This window comes from Gymnoscopelus microlampas, assembly GCF_963454915.1.
Source record: "Gymnoscopelus microlampas genome assembly, chromosome: 22".
Lineage (NCBI taxonomy): Eukaryota > Metazoa > Chordata > Actinopteri > Myctophiformes > Myctophidae > Gymnoscopelus > Gymnoscopelus microlampas.
In genome coordinates this window covers 19,021,336-19,040,409 of record NC_139959.1, presented here as the reverse complement: position 1 = coordinate 19,040,409, position 19,074 = coordinate 19,021,336, and the positions used below count along the sequence as shown (strand labels likewise).

General features: G+C 43.6%; 2 protein-coding genes across 2 annotated transcripts in view; both read right to left on the bottom strand.

Moving 5' to 3' along the window:
* LOC311038548 (contactin-associated protein-like 2) overlaps nt 1-19,074 on the bottom strand; it is a gene marked incomplete at its 5' end in the record, with an annotated part of 144,192 nt that overhangs the window by 88,952 nt on the left and 36,166 nt on the right. Inside the window, 3 exons of the mRNA XM_084048121.1 lie at nt 12,467-12,616; nt 16,434-16,695; nt 17,704-17,847. Of these exons, the coding sequence (XP_083904247.1) occupies nt 12,467-12,616; nt 16,434-16,695; nt 17,704-17,847 (556 nt within the window). The remainder of the gene's footprint in view (nt 1-12,466; nt 12,617-16,433; nt 16,696-17,703; nt 17,848-19,074) is intronic.
* On the bottom strand, nt 2,587-8,502 carry LOC311039034 (transaldolase-like; the record flags this gene model as incomplete). The annotated part of the gene is made up of 3 exons (XM_084048676.1): nt 7,503-8,502; nt 5,420-5,494; nt 2,587-2,701 (listed from the first exon to the last, which is right to left on the bottom strand). The coding sequence occupies exons 1-3, from the start codon at nt 8,480-8,482 to the stop codon at nt 2,587-2,589; spliced, it is 1,170 nt and encodes a 389-aa protein (XP_083904802.1). The 5' UTR covers nt 8,483-8,502.

Below are 19,074 nucleotides of genomic sequence, written 5' to 3'. Positions count from 1 at the left end.
AAAATTCATGAACATTTGTGCAAATCTTTGAATATATATATATATTTTTAAGCGAACATTTGTAACTCGATTCTCTGCATCTGGGGATTCTACAAATGTCTCCTAAATCCTAACAGTTTTTAGAAAAAAACGTATGTTGCCATAATCAGTGGTTCTCAAACTTTTTCATGTCAAGGGCCCCCAAAATTATATGTATTTGGCCGTGGACCCCCATCTCAAAATATGTTGTTCAAAGTATTAAATAATGGTTAAAGTGGTTACACAGATGCGTTCCCGGTTTTAATGGGTTAACAATGGTTGAGAAAGATCAGTAAGAGAGACATACAAGTCAGACGACCAGAGAAAAAAACGCAATTGTACGTTTCTGCAAACCACGGATACATTGCATCTCAACATTTCAAGGTAGGTGTGCCGTCAACAGTGGCCTCGAATGGCACGAGTCGCTGTATTTAAACCATCCTAGTCTTTGCAATTCATGACTCTAAGGAAGATGTAAGTCACACTCACTTGTCTTATAGACCAATTATTTGTTTACAAACATTGAGACTGGACGCACAGGTGACTGTTTCATGTAATCAATTCCCCACAGATCCCCAAACCTGCTGTTTTGAGGTGGGCTGGTTTCACTTCATTCAACCTCCTGTTGTGTGTTGGCTAGTGGGGTGCGCCCTAGCGAGACATATATACTTCATCGCGCAGCGGTGTTGCGCGCCGAGAACAGCTGACATACAAGCTCACAACCGCGTTGCGGATGCGAACGCTGTGAGCTTGGAGGTCTGCTATTCTCGGCCGTTCTCTGTGAGCATAAATTAGTCTTGACGGGCTGCAGGTGCGCAAGCTCCATAGAGCGCTCCCCCCGTTCTTATGACAGCCACTGGAGGTGGGGTTTGGGGGACAACTGCTTTGAATTGCTATTATTGTTTACACACAACAGAAACCAACGATTATGTATTTCAAGAGCGAGAGATCACAGTAAAAATCCTAAGCATTCTTCCTCCACACTGGGAGAAAAACAGCATCTGAAAGTTTGATGGAATGCAATTTTTTCACGTGAGGCTGTGACCACTTTCACATTGCATCTTATGAGACCTGCGCGCGCACTGGTTCTTATCAGTGTGACGTCATCTGTTAAGGCGTCTATACTCAGCACCTTCATCCACAAAGAGGCTTCAAGTTGTCTGACTCTGAGCTGCACCTGTGTCTCCTTCCACTCTTATGGATACATTTGGTTCCATTTGTATGCAGTCAGTGAAATTAACACTGGATTGGATTGAAAATTTTACTGTGTGAGACCACGCACAGGATGCTGGCTTTCTACATTGATAGCTTGTCCGTGTGTTTACATTCATTCCGCTGGATGTTTTTAGAATTTGGTTCTGGGAAATTGTATTGCCAGCATCCAGACTTCATATCACGCCAGATTATAGATACTAAAGTCTGTCTGGGCCAGTTGAACACGTAAAAGCAATCATTGATCCCACCGCGAGATACACGCCCAAGTGAGGGGCTAGCCTAGCCGCGGACGCACCTTCACTGAGCGAGTGGCCGCGCCAATCGGTGCGACGCCCACTGGTGCTGACTCGGCGGCGTTCAAGTTGCATATCGATAGGCACCGTTCGGCGTGGGCACTCGCTCGGCTGGCGCCTCACTCGGAGGAGCCTCTTTTCTCAGTTGTTGTCGCTGTCGGGCAGAAACCTTGTATCTCCGCCTATCAAATTTGTATGTTTTGGGGGGTAAATGAATATACCCTATTCATCTTACAAGAGTGCAAGTAGCAAAAATAGCAGATACCAGATGGACAGAGGGACAGCTTAGGAACAAAGACAAACAATAAAACTATGAAAGAGAGATTCCTTTGATATAAGATATAAGATAGAAAAATAAACATCTGAAAGAGAAGGGCAGACCTCATAAAACACAGAATCTCAACGACATCATCTGTACGTTATAGTCTGTCACACCCTGACAGGCCTATCAGCTTCAAGGTCCAAGCAGCTAAAAAGGCTTATTGAAGGGGGACAATACTGCATGCATCAGCATACATGTGTGTGTGTGTGTGTGTGTGTGTGTGCGTGCGTGCGTGCGTGCGTGCGTGCGTGCGTGCGTGCGTGCGTGCGTGCGTGTGTGCGTGTCAGCAACAAGGTTCGAACCTTGCTGCAGCTTGTTTGCATGCAAATTGAACAGATCTGTCCAATTTGCATGTTAACAAGCTGCTGCATAGAAGAGCATGATATAATTTATCTATCCATATTGGCATGATAGGATTTGCCTACATATTAGTAAGACAGGTTTTGCCTGTCAATATTTGCGTGGTTTGACTAACTATTCCTTAATAGTACAGTATTTTCACTGTGTACATAATTTGCCAATTACAGCCATTCCTTATCGGTGTTTTTTGGATCCAGACGGTAGACACAGTTCTACATTCACACAAACAATCACACCACTGGACTCCAACACATCACTTAAACCTACATAACCAAACTGAAGCAAACATAATTATCCAAGATAATGAAAAGGCAATGAAAATAGCACTTGGGCAGTCTTTTAGGAGTAGAGAGGGAGAGAAGGGAGGGTGGTGGGAACTCAAGAGGGAGAACGCCAGAATGGAGAGGCACAGCTAGGTCGACTCAGGGGCAAAGCTCCTCCAGGTGGGTCCACTTGTGCAATCAGGGCAATTAGGTAGAGGGGGGAGAGGGAACTGGAGAGGGAAGGGAGGGGCAAGGGTGACACAGGGACTAATCTCTCAAGAACAGATTCTGCTCTCCGCTTGAATCTGTCGGGGGGGTTCGTCATATCGCATACGCACTGGCCTACAAGTGGGCGTGCCTTCAGATCAGGAAGCAGGCCGCGCTTTACCCAATCAAATGTAGTGGGCGGGATTTACGTGTGTGCCGATCCTTCCCCACTAGAAACAAACCGAAACTCATTTAACAATAGCGTCCTCGGAGCAGACAAAACCACGGAAAGATATTCACATTTTAACTTGCTCTTTCATCATAGAAACAAGTGGGCTTATAACCAAAACGATCCATGTTCTCTGGGAGAAGTGGTGTTAGTGTTCCGTGTGGAAATATTGTTAGTGGGAATGAAAACATAGTCGCACCACCGGAAGTGAAAGGCTGAAGGCAGACCAAAACCCCGGTTTCCCTGCGCACGGGTGCTCCATTTAGCCCCCCCCCAGAGCTAAGTGAAAGAGTAAAACACAGCAGAGGGCGCTGTTTTCCCTTTTTTATTTGGCGATGTGTTCCCAGATTGCACAGGGACAAACTAGACCCTACCTTTAATAACAATGTTTAAATGTATTCAAATGTCCATTTTTAATGGGCTTCTTTTCCACTGTCTTAACCCAATTAGACCTGAGGCCGATTCTAAAAATGCCTTCTAAATCCTGACCTACGTTTTCTGAAAAACTTCAAATATTTATTCAAGAAAATACAACAAATGTATGTTGCTATATACTGTACATAGCAACAGGAACCCCAAAAGGGGTTCCCGTCCTGAAAGGTATAGTTACAAATAGGCCCAATGCTCTTAATGTTTTGTGTAAAGCATGTGTAAAGCATTTAGAATCAAATAGCCTTAACATTTGCTGCTTAACCTTGCCTACATCTGTGTGCGTGCGTGCGTGCGTGCGTGCGTGCGTGCGTGCGTGCGTGCGTGCGTGCGTGCGTGCGTGCGTGCGTGCGTGCGTACATGCACACATATCCATACATTTCTGGACCCTAGACAATAGGGTCCAGTAAATGAAGTAAAAGGTGAAGTAAATGATGTGCATCTTTTGATACACATGGATCATGTGACCAGCCTGTGAATCAGTCATATATGACATATCTATGAAGTATGACTCCAAATTTGGGCAAGGCTTCAATGTGATCACAGCCCAGTTGACTTCCACGATAACATATTTGTTAAATATAAAAAAAAAAATGTATAACCCTATGGAGAAAAAAAGGAGTTTGTGAAATCAGCCTCCGGACGCACAGACACACAGACCCTCTCATAGATGGCTAGCCACTTGCAGAGCCACACCTTATAAAAGAGGGTCCCTAGTATAGACCCCTGGGGGACTGTGGTCAACAAAGTATAGGGTCTAAAAGGTGAACAGAGGAAAGGGGAAACTGGATGGATGAGGTGTGATAGTGGAAGATGACAGGAAGGTGTGTCCTCTCTCAACATTACTGAATCATTGTTGGAGCTTTAAATAGAACTCTCTTTTTTTTCTTCAGTTTTTGCTTCATAGGACAGTAGAGACAGGAAACCAAGGGTAAAGAGAAACGGAAGGACAGAAGGACAGGTCTCTAGCGGGAATTGAACCAGGGACATGAATGATTGATTTGCATTTGTGAAATGAGTTCTGGTGTTTCAACACCAACAAGACAGCAACATCCAGCAGTTCAAAGGCATGAGTGTGCATGAGTGTACAATTTCCAAACTGTTAATAAAGTATTTCATCAATCAATCAATCAATGTGTCCGACCACGTTTTAATCACTAATCCAACAAACATTTGTTGGTCAAAATCCGTGACTAAGTTTCCCACTCCTACTCCCACAGTAGCCTATACTTTGACTCAAGTACTGGGGTTGAGTAAATCAAACATAAACATTCTATCTATTCAAATAAATACTTGCATGACACAATGCAACATTTTAACTACAGGAAATCACACCTTTTGCATGCAAAGAAGCTGCAGCGTGTGTGTGTGTGTGTGTGTGTGTGTGTGTGTGTGTGTGTGTGTGTGTGTGTGTGTGTGTGTGTGTGTGTGTGTGTGTGTGTGTGTGTGTGTGTGTGTGTGTTGCAAAATCCATTCCGTAGCTGTCTCCTGTCAGTCACTAATTTCTCTAAGCGCATCGTCTGAACGAAAAACCACTCCCTGTAAAATTGACTTGGTTCTGCTTCAATAAGCAGACGCTGCGGTGAAGATGATAGGAGAGGAGATGAAGGAAAAGGAGGGAATTAGAGAAGAGAAGAGAAGAGAAGAGAAGAGAAGAGAAGAGAAGAGAAGAGAAGAGAAGAGAAGAGAAGAGAAAGTTAAAATTGAAGAGGAAAGGAGATGAGTCAGAATATCGTTTTGTATTGCCGGAATGTTTATACATAGTCATTTATCATGGTGACCCCATTACATTACAAACAACTCTATATGAACATTTCAAGTGCCTATAACTCTACTCAAATGATAGATATGAGCAGAAATCGCTAGAAAACTATATACAATGCTCCGTGTGCAAAACTAAAAAGGAGGAAGTGGAACACAAAGTGACAGGATAACTCATTACAGTATACAGTATAAGCATAGAGCCGCACAGCCCTCCTCCCTCTATCCATGTGTTTCTAAATCAGAATATCTCTATAACTCTGAACCTCTGGGCTGAGAAATGATTTGAGGACACACAGGACACTTTATCACGGTCAAACACCAGGCCCGTCTGTGAACTTTGGTGAGGACACAGAGCACTTCTTTATCACGGTCAAACACCAGGCCCGTCTGTGAGCTTTGTGAAGACACAGAGGACAAGAGCACAAGGTGCAACGGTAGAAAAAACATGAAAATGTGGAGACATGATTTATTTTATTTTTTTCGTCAATTAGAAGGCCATCACGCTAGCTCAGGCAGGCACAGAAGTCAAGCCGGTCCCATGCTCGCACACCCTCCAATCACATACAGCCACAATCCTAATGGTTTCAATCTCACGGTCCATTTAAGCAGACCGACATCCACATGCTCAACATATCTCGCTGCTACCACACATGACAGCTCGTCAGTGAGCAAACTCCCTCCACCTCGCCCCTTTAGTAATATTTAGGTTTCACTATGTCAGTATGTCAGTCACAGGTTTATTCTTTGAGACACACATATGGGAATGTCATGGTGTGGTCGAATCCAGCCACGCCACGACATACCAATATGTGTGTCTTTCACCATTGGAATTGCATTACGGAATGTACACATTGTTACATTTTGTGGGTTTATTTCATCATAACGCAACATATGGTGAAGTATTGTAGTGCAAGTAATTGCAACAACCACCGACCTTGTGAAAAAATTAAAACGGGACCGCCAAATATTCTAAACTTTCCGCGATTCTGCCGATAATCATATTCTTTGAGACACATCCAAGTTTTTCCCTGGTCAAACAAGAAAATAAGTGACGTTGATCCCCTTCCCCTATTCGCTCATACTAGGACATGATGTACGTGTAGGCAGAAGAATATGTATTCATGTGCTTTTCATGTATGTGTATCTTTAGCTTCTGCCCTATGAAAGGTTAATATGTCTATTATCATGTTCATGTAATAACGTGTAGGATTCAGGCTCTACATGAGGGGGTTAGTGATCTCAGAGTCTGTGTAATGCTTACGCAGATTGTTCTGGAGCATCACAGGAGCAGTGTGTGTCATCACAGGAGCAGTGTGTGTGTGTGTGTGTGTGTGTGTGTGTGTGTGTGTGTGTGTGTGTGTGTGTGTGTGTGTGTGTGTGTGTGTGCGCGCGCGCGCGCGTGCGTGCGTGTGTGCATTCTATAAACGGTGGGGCCCAGTACGACTTTAAATCCATGATTTTGGTCTTTATCATGGTAACTGTCAGGGCCCAGATTTGAGCCGCTTCAGCCTCTCTTTAGCGTTGAACAGCAGCACCAGATCATCTACATCACTTGCTGTTGTGGTAAGTCTGCCAGCCTGTGCTTTTATTTATAAATGTTTTTGTCTTTAGGGCTGCCAGATGGAAAAAATAAAATATCCATAAACTGAACCACAAGGTCATACATTTTAATTCTGTGGTAGCATCAACTAAAAGAATACTAAAAACAAGACCGGGTCAATTAACGGCGAGTCCAGCGAGGCTTCATTTCGGCAGTCTATTCTATCTGTACTGGACTATGGGGATATAATCTATTGTCATGCAGCCGCCTCCACACTCAAGCCTCTGGACTCCGTTTACCACTCAGCTCTGAGATTTATTACTGGTGACAGCTACAACACTCACCACTGTGCCCTGTATGATAAGGTGGGCTGGTCTTCTCTGACTGAGAGGCGCAATAATCATTGGCACCTGTTTATTTATAAAGCCTGATTGGAAAATTACCTTATATCTCATCCATGCTACGTCTGAAACCTAGTCACATTCCAACTCACTCCAGAGACTGCAGTTCGGAACTGGGAAAGACTGCTTTCAGCTTTGGTGCACCTGATTCTTGGAATCTCTTGCCACAAGAGCTGAAATTGAATACCCTAGCATCTATTGGCCATTTTAGGAATTTATATAATAACCGTGCATTACCTGTATGCAACTGTTTTAACTGATTGCTGTCAACATGCAACTGTTTTAACCGTTTGTTGTCAACATTATCGTTTTTCATGTTGTTCATGTGTTATTTATGTGTGTGTAATCTCGGCATCATTGTAAATGAGGGTCGCTCCCTCAATGATCTCTCCAAGAATCTTAAATAAAGGTTGAATGAAAGTAGTCTATGAAGTAGGCTTCCTATTTTGCCCATCAGTTACTAGCCTTTCTTTAAACTAAGCATTTTCTCTTTGATCATGCTCTCAAGCTTGATGGCGTCTGCGGCAAACTTGCGGATGCCATCGGACAGCTTCTCCACGGCCATCCTGTCCTCATTGTGCTGCCATCGGAACGCCCTCTCATCCATCTGCACCTTCTCTTGTTCGCAGGCCTTGGCGTTCGGCTCGCTGAGCATCTCGGCGACGGCGCTGTGATCCTGGCTGAGCTCTTCCAGCAGTCCTGGCGAAATGGTCAGCAGGTCGCAGCCGGCCAGAGCCTTCACCTCCCCCGCGCTTCTGAACGAGGCGCCCATCACCTCGGTGCCGTAGCCAAACTTCTTGTAGTAGTTGTAGATCTTGGTCACGCCGATTACGCCCGGATCCTCATGTGGCTCGTAACTCTTCCGGTCCGTGTTCTCCTTGTACCAATCGAGGATACGTCCAACAAAGGGTGAGATAAGGGTGACCTTTGCTTCTGCACAGGCCACGGCCTGAGCAAAGGAGAACAGCAGGGTCATGTTGCAATGGATCCCATGTTCCTCCTCTAGCTCCCCGCCAGCCTGGATGCCTTCCCATGTCGAGGACAGTTTGATGAGGACACGTTCCTTACCGACGCCCGCCTCTTCATACAAATCGATGAGTCTCAGGGCCCGGGCGATCATCGCGGCTTTATCAAAGGACAGCCTCGCATCCACCTCAGTGGAGACCCTCCCGGGGACCTTCTTGAGGATTTCCAGGCCAAAACTCACAAAAAGCTTGTCCATGGTGTCGGTCACCTGCTCCTCGTCCGTTCCGCCCTTTGCGATGCCATATTTAATGGCCTGGTCCACGAGGTGTTGGTAGTCTGGCATTTTGGATGCGGCCAGGATGAGAGATGGGTTGGTTGTCGCATCTTGTGGTTTGTACTGATCGATGGCGTTAAAATCCCCTGTGTCTGCAACGACCACAGTGTATTGCTTCAGCTGACTCAAAGCCGACTGCATCTATTCTGTTTGTCGGGTGATACTGTTCAGCAGAGTTCACCACCATTCACTTCCTCTTATACACAGCTGGCTTTGAAAAGACTAGCCGATGATGTCATCTATGCCCAAATTTGGAGAATCTGAGCCCCATTGACCTCTGTTATGAAAGTTAAATATGTAAATATGTAATATGTAAAAATAAAATGTGTGGGACTGCCTAGTGGCAGTGTGTACCGGAAATTTGGTCTGATGCATCCAGCAGCTTGCGAGATTAGACAGACACACAGATGACATGAAGAAGGACAGAAGATCTGCTGGCTCAAAGTGAAGTGGATGTGTTACATGGAACAAGGATAAGAATGTTATCCTGTCCAAATATAAAGTGGATGCCTCATTCAGGAGACTTGTGGTCATTAAGGACGTATGATCATCAACACCACCTCTACCATCCTGTTTCAGAGTTCTCCAAACAGCAACATTTCCAAGGCCTATTATGTTCTACAGCTCTCTGGTTTAAAACCGAATGCTAGAGACTGTATGAGACAATCAATTATAGCTGTAAGCATTGAGGCAAGAAGAGAATATATCATTAGTTTGGACTCTGTATATAATTACATCCCTGATTATATATATTGATATCATTAGAGTTTAAATACATACTTATGCAATGTTAATGATAATCGACATTTGAAACTTTTAAACTGTAAGATTTCTTTTTTTAATGACATGGGGTTCCTGGGGTTATTTTCATTGTGTTAAATGAACTGATAATTAGAGTAACAGTGGAAACTGTTTTAAATGCATATTCATGAACCCCATTATCCTGCAGTATAAACAAATCGACAATTCAAACTTTTAAACTGAGATTTACTTTTTTAATAATGTGTTGATAATTTGGTTGTTGTGGCTTATTCTGTCTTTGTTCCAGTGTATATATTTTTGTACTTTCACTTTACACCCAGCAAACAAAACGTGATAAAATGTTACCGCACAAAATGTGTCTAAAATACCTTAATGCAGCTGCAGTTTACCAGGGTTTTTTCTTTTAGTTACCCCATGGAGACTTGAATTCATGGATATTTTTTTGTTTTTGTCGCATTCCAAAGCCAATCATTTGATGGCCAGCGGACCGGTAGGCAGCGGTTCCGGTAGGAGATACAAAGGAGACTCTTTGTGTCTCCTACCGGAACCACTGCCAGTCATCAAATTATTGGCTTAGGAATGCGACAAAAACTAAAAAACTATCCATGAAAAAGTCTCCATGGGGTGATTAATTGATAGGAAAAAAGTAATTTTGGGGGTGAAATATCCCTTTAAGTCAGATTCAAAACAACAGTACTGACATTTGTTTATTGAATGATATGGGGTTTTCTGTGACCATAGCAATGCTTAGCATGTTCCTCAAGTGGTACGAAAGTATGCACTTGTCTTCCGGTGGGCAGACGTAAAAATAAGAGCGCCATTTAGATGTACTATGCAGTCTTTTGTAGAATACTTTTCACTGTTGCTACACTTAAAGGGGTTTATTCCACGGCTTGGTTGAATGTTTGATTCTGATTGGTCAGTCATTGAATTCAGCGGTGTGTTATTTCTCTATAATGACCGCTGAGCTCAATAACAGACCGCTGTGTAATCAAAGACTCAGAGCACCTGATGCGGCACTTGATTTTGTGCTGTATCCAACATGACAGCCATGTAAACAAACACACACTTAAAGACATTTGAAGAAAGAAATAGACAATGCTAAAACCGAAAATTTGATCAACACTTCCTTGTTTTCCGAGGCGACCGTGTCCGTGTCCCAGCACAACACGTATGGTTTACTTTTATTACCGTAAGCAAATAAATACTTTGTTTTGTTATTATTTAAAAAATAAAATAATACAAATTTTCACCCTTCCCCGAACACCACGGTGGATTTGAACCCACAACTTCCGCGGTGGTGGGCAGGCACTTTACCACTGTGCCACCTTGATGATCTCAGCAAAAAAGGTTTTAATTTCATTTTAGATTTTTTATTACACTGGCACCTTGAGGAAAGCTTCTGTCAAAAAAAAGTAGTGCTGAAGAAATATTGTTAGAGGGCTTTAGGAGGCTTAATGCACTAGGCTTAACCTTTCTGACTCATGAAACTGTGTGATTAGACAGAATAACTGGGAGCAAGACGGGGATAAAATACCTTTTGTTCACTATGCTTTTGTCTCGGTGGTATGGAAATGAGCAGAATAAAAGTGGATGAGCAGCAGCGCTGTGGGAAATTGTAAATTGTTGCTAAATTGTAAATGAATAAAAACCTCACTTGAGTTTGCCGTGCATGCACACACATGCATGCACACACGCACACATATATGCATGCACGCATGGCATGTGCGCACACAAGCACACCCGTTGGATTGGATTAGTGTTGGAATTCGTTTTAGTTTTAATCGCCAAACTCGGGCATCATGTGTGCATGCCAACACACACGTATAGCTTCAAGCACCTAAATACACAGCCACACACACACGCACACACACTTCCTTGCCTTGGGCTTCTTGTTTGTAATTTATTTGAGACAGCAGCGCGAGGCAACATGCAGGCTTAACGAGAGAAACCATAGCACTACTTCCAAACCAGACAGTAATATCAGCACACTGATTAGCATTCACAAACGGTTTCCTTTCAAGCAAAAAAATCTAACTGAACTGCAAAAATAAAATACATACATAAATAATCTAATACAAACAAAACACATTAACATATTCAATGTTGGCATCTGAACATATGCAAATTGGAAACAGATGAATACCAACAGATTTGTTTTTCTTCAAAGACAGTTTTTGTAAAATAACAGTGAAACAGTTTAGTCTCCACTGCACTAATAATCCCCTGCAGCTCACAAACTTGGGTTTACGACCAGACTGTCTGCTTAAGAGTCCATTATGTCATGTAACATTACCAAGCACACACTATTCAGTGTGTGTGTGTGTGTGTGTGTGTGTGTGTGTGTGTGTGTGTGTGTGTGTGTGTGTGTGTGTGTGTGTGTGTGTGTGTGTGTGTGTGTGTGTGTGTGTGTGTGTGTGTGTATTACTATACTTGGACCATATGTCCCCACAGAAATGGTAGAATGTTCCACAATTGTCCTGGTCCTCACAAGACAAATGGTTCTTTTATGGTATAAAAAAAAAAAGTTCACAAGTATAGTTATACAAACATGTGTGTGTATGTGAGCGTTTGCGCGTGCAGTCGTGCATGTGTGTCATGTTATTTCTTTATTTGGGATCCCCAATTATACCTGTCATTCATCTCCATCCATGACCATCAAAGCTCAGTCAAAAGATAAAACAATATGGGGTGATGATTAAACCCTCAAGCTGACTGACGGCTGAATACAACCGCCTGTTAAATCAGAGGCGCTCTCCGTGGTGCTGAAGCTGCAGAATGCAGCGAAGCAGTAATGGAGCCAGCTCCGCCTGGTAGTAACTGTCCATCCATGGTATCAAACACAGCTGGACCTGGTGGGTCAGCACCGCCTCTGACCCAATCTGAGCAAATTCACTGCTCCAGTGTTCAGGTTTAACTGTAACCACTCAACCCATTAAGACCTGAGGTGATTCTTAAAAAAAATCAAGATTTTTCAAAAATAGCAGATCTACAAGCTCGTAGCGCGGCACCGTAGACCTGCCATTTTTGAATAGCCCAAAGAAATCTTAAAATGAGACGCAGATGCGTCCCCGGTCTTAATGGGTTAAACCCTCTATTCTCAGTGAAATTTGAGCTGCAATTGTACTCGGTCTCTTCTTGTATCCTTCTACGCTGAATCTCGACCTTGTAGATCGGCAATTGCTGGTGAATGTTGTGTTACTAGTTGAGAGAGGAACTGGAATTGAAGCCCAAATGACCTGCAAACAACCCTCCCCTTGAATTGTAGCTCATCTCCACATTATAATCCTTTACTCAGCAGGAGCGTCAGTTGGACTGTTGGAGTGAGTCCTCCAGTGATGATGGTGAGGGGTGTGGTCTTACCTCCCAGGTGATAGGTTCCTCCAGTGATGATAGTGAGGGGTGGGTTGGCGTGGACAGCCGATGATTCATCGCCATCAATCATCAACATGGCGAAGTTCTCCTTGGCGACCAGTCGTACTGCGTGCCATTGACCATCGTTAAGGCCTGAACCTGCATCAGCAACAAAAACACCATCACAGTTCACTTCTTTGATAACCTTGATATTTAAGCTACACTTTTGCAGACCTCACAGCGTAGGGCTCTTAACACAGTGCTTCTTGGTGAAATTTAGAGCGAGTTTAAATGTAAAAAGAAAATATTGACTCTAGCTGGATAGGAGCAAAAGATCTAAGCAGTTTTATGAATTGAAAATAAAGAATGGTCACAGACATCTACAAGTAACTAACATGTACTCAAGTACTGTACTTAAGTACAATTATGAGGTATTTGTACTTTACTCTAGTATTTCCAATTTACTTCTACTCCACTACATCTCAGAGGTAGGCTAAATATTGTATTTTTACTCCACTACAATTATTTGAAAACTTACGTTAGTTACTAGTTACTTTGTAGATTTGATTATTATTACAAAATCACTGCAGCCCTATATACATTTCAGCCATTTGAAAATAGCCAATCTACAAGCTCACAATGCGTCGTGATGCAACGCATTGTGAGCTTGTAGATCGGCTATTTTCAAAAATAAATAGGAAAACTTGAAATTGGACATTTTGCATAATTAGTACTTTTACTTTTGGTACTTTAAGTACATTTTGATGCAAATACTTTTATACTTTTACTCAAGTACATTTAGAATTCCGTACTCGTACTTGTAACAGAGTATTTCTGCATTGCAGTATTGATACTTTTACCTAAGTAAAACACTTGATTTGAATGGTCACAGACACGCAGTGTATCAGCTGCGGATCTCATTTACCAGGTGGATATACAGTAGTGGATGGTGGCTAGTTTTAATTTAACAATTTTGTGCGCGTGTGTGTGTGCGTGCGTGTACAGTCTGCGTGTATCCTCAGTATTTTTTGGAGAGCCGTGTGCCTTTTCCTGCTATTGATTTTCTCCCAGCATGCATTTGGAGATCATTGCTTTCATTTCAGCATGGGTCTGATCTAATTAACCTTCATCACCACGATGACAGGTACACATCCACAATAGTGGGTTGGTTTGATGTAATCATTAACCCTTAGATAACCCCTTCAATGTCATGGATTGTAGATGTATGCTATGTATTCACGCACCCACGCACACACACGCACGGACGCACACACACACACACACAGTGGTTGAATAAGTGCTCAAATGTTTTACTTAAGTAAAATTATCAATACTGCAATGTAGAAATACTGTCAAAAGTAAGAGTCCGGAATTCAAAGTATTGGTATAAAAAATTACTTAAAATTACTTAATTACTTTCAAATAATTGTAGTGGAGTTAAAGTACAATATTTGCCTCTGAAATTAGTGGAGTAGAAGTAAAAGTACTGAACATTGGAAATACTCCAGTAAAGTAAAAAATACCTCAAAATTGTACTTAAGTACAGTACTTGAGTACATGTACTTAGTTATTTTACACCACTGCACGCAGCAACGCGCGCACGCATGCACGCACACATGCACATATGCACATATGCACAAACGTTGAAATACATTTCAACAGTATTTTCTATGACATAACCTCAAAACGAATGAACTTATGTTACCACTGCTCTTTATTAGAAGCAGAATCTGTGACAGTGATTACACATTAATTACATCCTATATGACACACCTTTAAATCTCATTTAACTCTAGTATCGGTTGCTTCATTAAATTAGAATAAAATGTGTACTGCACCGCAGCATAATAATCAGATCTTGAATAATATGAAGCAATATAAATGCAAGTCCACGAATGGGGGTTTGTTGGTGGGAGGTATATCGGGTGGTGGTGCTGGCCGGGGGGTGTTGAGGCTGTGTCTGTCTAGACGACATACAGGAAATCAGTCCTTTGAGGGGGTAAAAAAGTCAATGCCTGAGGCTCAAAACTGTCTGGCTGGCTATGAAGATAGTCCCAGAGATACCTTGCCGCTATCAGAAGCCGTGTGTGTTGAATTGTATTTCCATTGATTTGGGCTACATTTGCCTCCGGGATCAATGACGCATAAAAGGCAGTCAGCACCTGACTGATCCAATTTTGAGAGAGACACAGAGAGAGGGAGCGACTGAGATGGAAATGAGGGGTTGGTGTGAAGCAGTAGAGAAATACAATAACAAAGATTCAAGCAGACATCAGACACACGGTAGCAGATAAATCCTCTCATCTCCTCATGGAGTCCTACACATATTGATATTGATATATCAATATATTGATATATCAATCAGTGGTGGAAAGTACATGTACTCAAGTACTGTACTTGAGTACAATTATGAGGTACTTTACTTGAGTATTTTTAATTGTCTCCGCCAGGCCGAAAGGCATGGCGAGAGAGTATGTTTTACCCCCTGTCCGTCCGTCCGTGTGTCCGTCCGTACGTCCGTGTGTCCATCTGTCTGTGAACAGCTAATCTCCGGCACCGTTGGCCTGGTCGCTGCGAAACTACTGTATACACACACACTCCCTGGATGCCAATTCAGAACCTCTGCCCCAAATTTTTCACATGGGCCTGTTATAGCGCCACCAGGAGGCAGATTTGTGCAAAACCCATTTACTCCTACAGATTTTATCCAAACGTCACGCAAATCGGTACACAGTATCTCTTTAGTCATGTGATCAAGACGGATCTGTCCGATATTTCATATTCCATCCTGGTTGGCTTCCAAAGTTTGCAGGATTGGTCCGTTTTGAACAAAATGTCTCAAATCATGAACACAGCGTGCGATTTCCGTGAAAACTTGCACGCACATTCCCACTAGGCCGAGGAAGAAATGCCACCCTTTTCAAATTGGCCTGTTATAGCGCCACCAGCAGGTCTAATTTACCAAAACACATTTTTGCAACAAAATGCCTCAAATCATGAATGCACGCACATTCCCACTAGCCCGAGGAAGAAATGGCACCCTTTTCACATTGGCCTATTATAGCGCCACCAGGTGGCCACAATAACCTACCTGACCTGGCGGAGACCTGTGCTCCGAGGAGCACTTTTTCTAGTTTACAATACTTTCACTTCTACTCCTCTACATCTCAGAGGTAAATATTGTACTTTTACTACACTACAATTTACTTTTACTCAAGTACATTTAGAATTCCGGACTTTTACTTGTAACAGAGTATTTCTACATTGCAGTATTGATACTTTCACTTAAGTAAAACATTTGAGTACTTTTCCCACCACTGATATCATTTGATATTGATTGATGTTCAAATAAATTGTGTGCCTGTGGCTCTGTTTCTGTTCTTTGCATCTTCCTCGGTCACTCCAGCCAGCCTGCATGTCCTCTCTCACTGCATCCATAAACCTTCTCTTTGGCCTCCTCTCGCCTCGCCTTTTCCCAACATGCCCCTTAACGCTCCGCTGCACTTGTCCAAACCCTCCCTCAATGAACTGTTAACTAAAGAGCTGGAGAGATGGGGAGAACCTACAGCCCTGGTCCAGAGTGTTAGTGAGTTATCTCTAACGCCCTGCTAGGCGCTCGGCTCTGCTGATAGACAAGGAATTCCACTGTCCTGCGAGGGCTCCAACTGAAGTAAACAAAACCACTTCGCTACTCACTGAAATAAAGGCTGTTTTGTGTTTATTGTCTATTCTCTGAGTTGGGAAGCCTCTCAGCACCCCACCTTCTCTGTAAAATACACCTTTTGGGCAGAAAATACAATATGTCTGCGGGCATGGAAGTGGGCAGTGGAATTCCTTGTCTATAAGCAGAGCCGAGCGCCAGGTAGTTAGAGAGAACTCACTAACGCTCTGGACCAGGGCTAGGGAGAACCCTGTGTGTGTGCGTGTGTGCATGCGTGTGTGTGTGTGTGTGTGTGTGTGTGTGTGTCCGTCCTACCCGATGAAATGTCTATGTGGTTGGTCTTCATCGTCTGTGTCACGTTGATGTGCACAGTGACCTTTCCGTCCTCAAGGTCGATCTCCAGCGTCCCGTCGTCGAGGTGACTGAAGAGGAGGAGCCCGTCTGGGTTCCAGGTGCGGAACTGGAAGCCCACGGATACAGCGTTGTGATTGGCTCGTCCCGGGAGCTGCAGGAAGCTGGTGGCGTTGAAGAACGCGGGGAAGGAGTGGGTCTCCACACAGGAGAAGGACACATTACGCTGTTAGAGACAGACAGACAGAGAGAGAGAGAGAGAGAGAGAGAGAGAGAGAGAGAGAGAGAGAGAGATTTGTACTTCATTAAAAACACAAGAAATAATACATTGTCTCTGTCGGGTGGAACCCTCCTATGTTCAAAACTGTTACTTTACCTCCATTACCAGTTGCACCGTGGATCACAACAATGAGGAGTACAGAGGCCTGGTTGATAACTTTATAGAGTGGTGTGACAACAACTACCTTCAGTTCAACATACTGTAGGTAGGACCGATGAACTGGTGGAGCAAAAAGAGGCCTTACCTCCCAACACCATCCGTGGAGATGATGTGGAGAAGGTGGGAGACCTACATGTTCCTGGGTGTACACATGAACAACACATTGGACAGGCAATGGAGAGAGAGAGAGAGAGAGAGAGAGAGAGAGAGAGAGAGAGAGAGAGAGAGAGAGAGAGAGAGAGAGAGAGAGAGAGAGAGAGAGAGAGAGAGAGAGAGAGAGAGAGAGAGAGAGAGCAGCCTGATCGCCAGAGAATTAGTATACATTGCACGGATTTGTGCACGTCATTCCGTGCATAGTCGCCTAGAAACCCCCAAATTCCGTGCATATGTTCGGGGAGTCCCACGGTGGGCGTAACCAGTCGCAACCCGGAAAAACCAGAAAGTAGAGCAGTCCCCACAACAAAATTTACGATTCTGTGCCTATCGGTACGTAACTCAAACGGCGCTGAGTAGGCTCAAGGGAATGTCGCAATGTTCAGGACGGCAACTCGCTCGCTTTAGCTCGCTCGGTGGTCCTTCACACGGTGACAATTCCCTTGAGATGGTTTAGTCACAATGGGGGAGATGCGAGGCGGCTATGCACGGAATTTGTGGTTTTCCAGTAGTCTATGCACGGATTTTGAGAAACGTTGAAAAACGTTGAATGAGAACGTTTCCTCTGGCGATCGGGTTGGAGAGAGAGAGAGAGAGAGAGAGAGATCATTTGTGCACGCAACAATGATGTGTTTCTCTTACAAAGCTGGAGGTGTTGAGTTTCTTGCGGCGGGCCAGGTCAGTGATGTTGTCTCCATTGTAGTTGATGCTCTCCATGCAGCCTCTGAAGTTTTTCCTTCCCACGTCTAGCGGCTTCCCACTGTACGGCATTCCACCAAAACTCAACTAGAGGGAATCAGGGAGAAAAACAGAGAGAGAGAGAGAGAGAGAGAGAAAGAGCGAGAGAGAAAAAGACAAGAGAAGACAAGTAGGTCGGGTAAATCCCAGTCCAGACTTTCAACCACTTGCAACAGAAATATAACACTGTGGTTTGCAACTTTCCAACTTTCCTTTCCTTTCACCCATTCACTCGCTCTGATCTCTCTTCAATTACCATAATATGTGTTTGATAAATTATGGTCTCATTCATTTTAAAATTAATGATAAAGTAGGGTATGCTTACAGGGCTTTTACTGGTTCTACCGAGTGAAGACACGCCCTCGCTGCCCTTCCAGCCAATAGCATTTGTTTATTTGCGTTGCTTTTCGGGACCGGAAGTCACACATTTGCAGAAGAAGTGGCATCAAAACAGGTCTGTAGAAACCAACGGGGCTCCCTTCGTCCATATTTTTTACAGTCTATGATTGTTAACAGTATTTGGGAGCTTCCAAGCACTCTGAACAAACGTTTGCAGTGTTTTCCCATTACCAAAAAAGAAATGTACTATCCACAACTTTCGGCGCATTGAAAACCAAAACAGTCGAGTAGAGTTGAGTAGAGAGTTGAGCCGCTACCATGCAGTGGAACAGCGGCAATAGAGGGTTCTTGGAAGAAGGGTGTAGAATTTACGACACAAAAGTACATGTGTTTATCTTTCTGACTCAGCTGCAACTGAAGTGAGTGAAGTGTGTGTGTGTGTGTGCGTGTGCGTGTGCGTGTGCGTGTGTGTGTGTGTTTGCATATGGTGATTCACTGGTCTTAGTAATTAGTGCCAAGAGGATATTCAGACTGAACTGGGGTCCACTCTCCACACACACACACACACACACACACACACACACACACACACACACACACACACACACACACACACACACACACACACACACACACACACACACACACACACACACACACACACACACACACACACACAGAGAGAGAGAGAGAAACACATCCACTGTGTTGTATAGATTTCCCCGCGGATCTCTTACATGGACAGATTTACTTTAATTGGAGCGTGGTTTCCATGGCTGTATCCCTACTTAACATAGAAACTGTATCAGCAGTACATGTTAAAGGCCATGTACAGCACGCGCACGTGCGCTCGCACGCACACACGTACAGTGATACACAGGATGCTCATTATACATTCTAAAATCAATTTCCTACTTTAGCCCATTAAGACCGGGA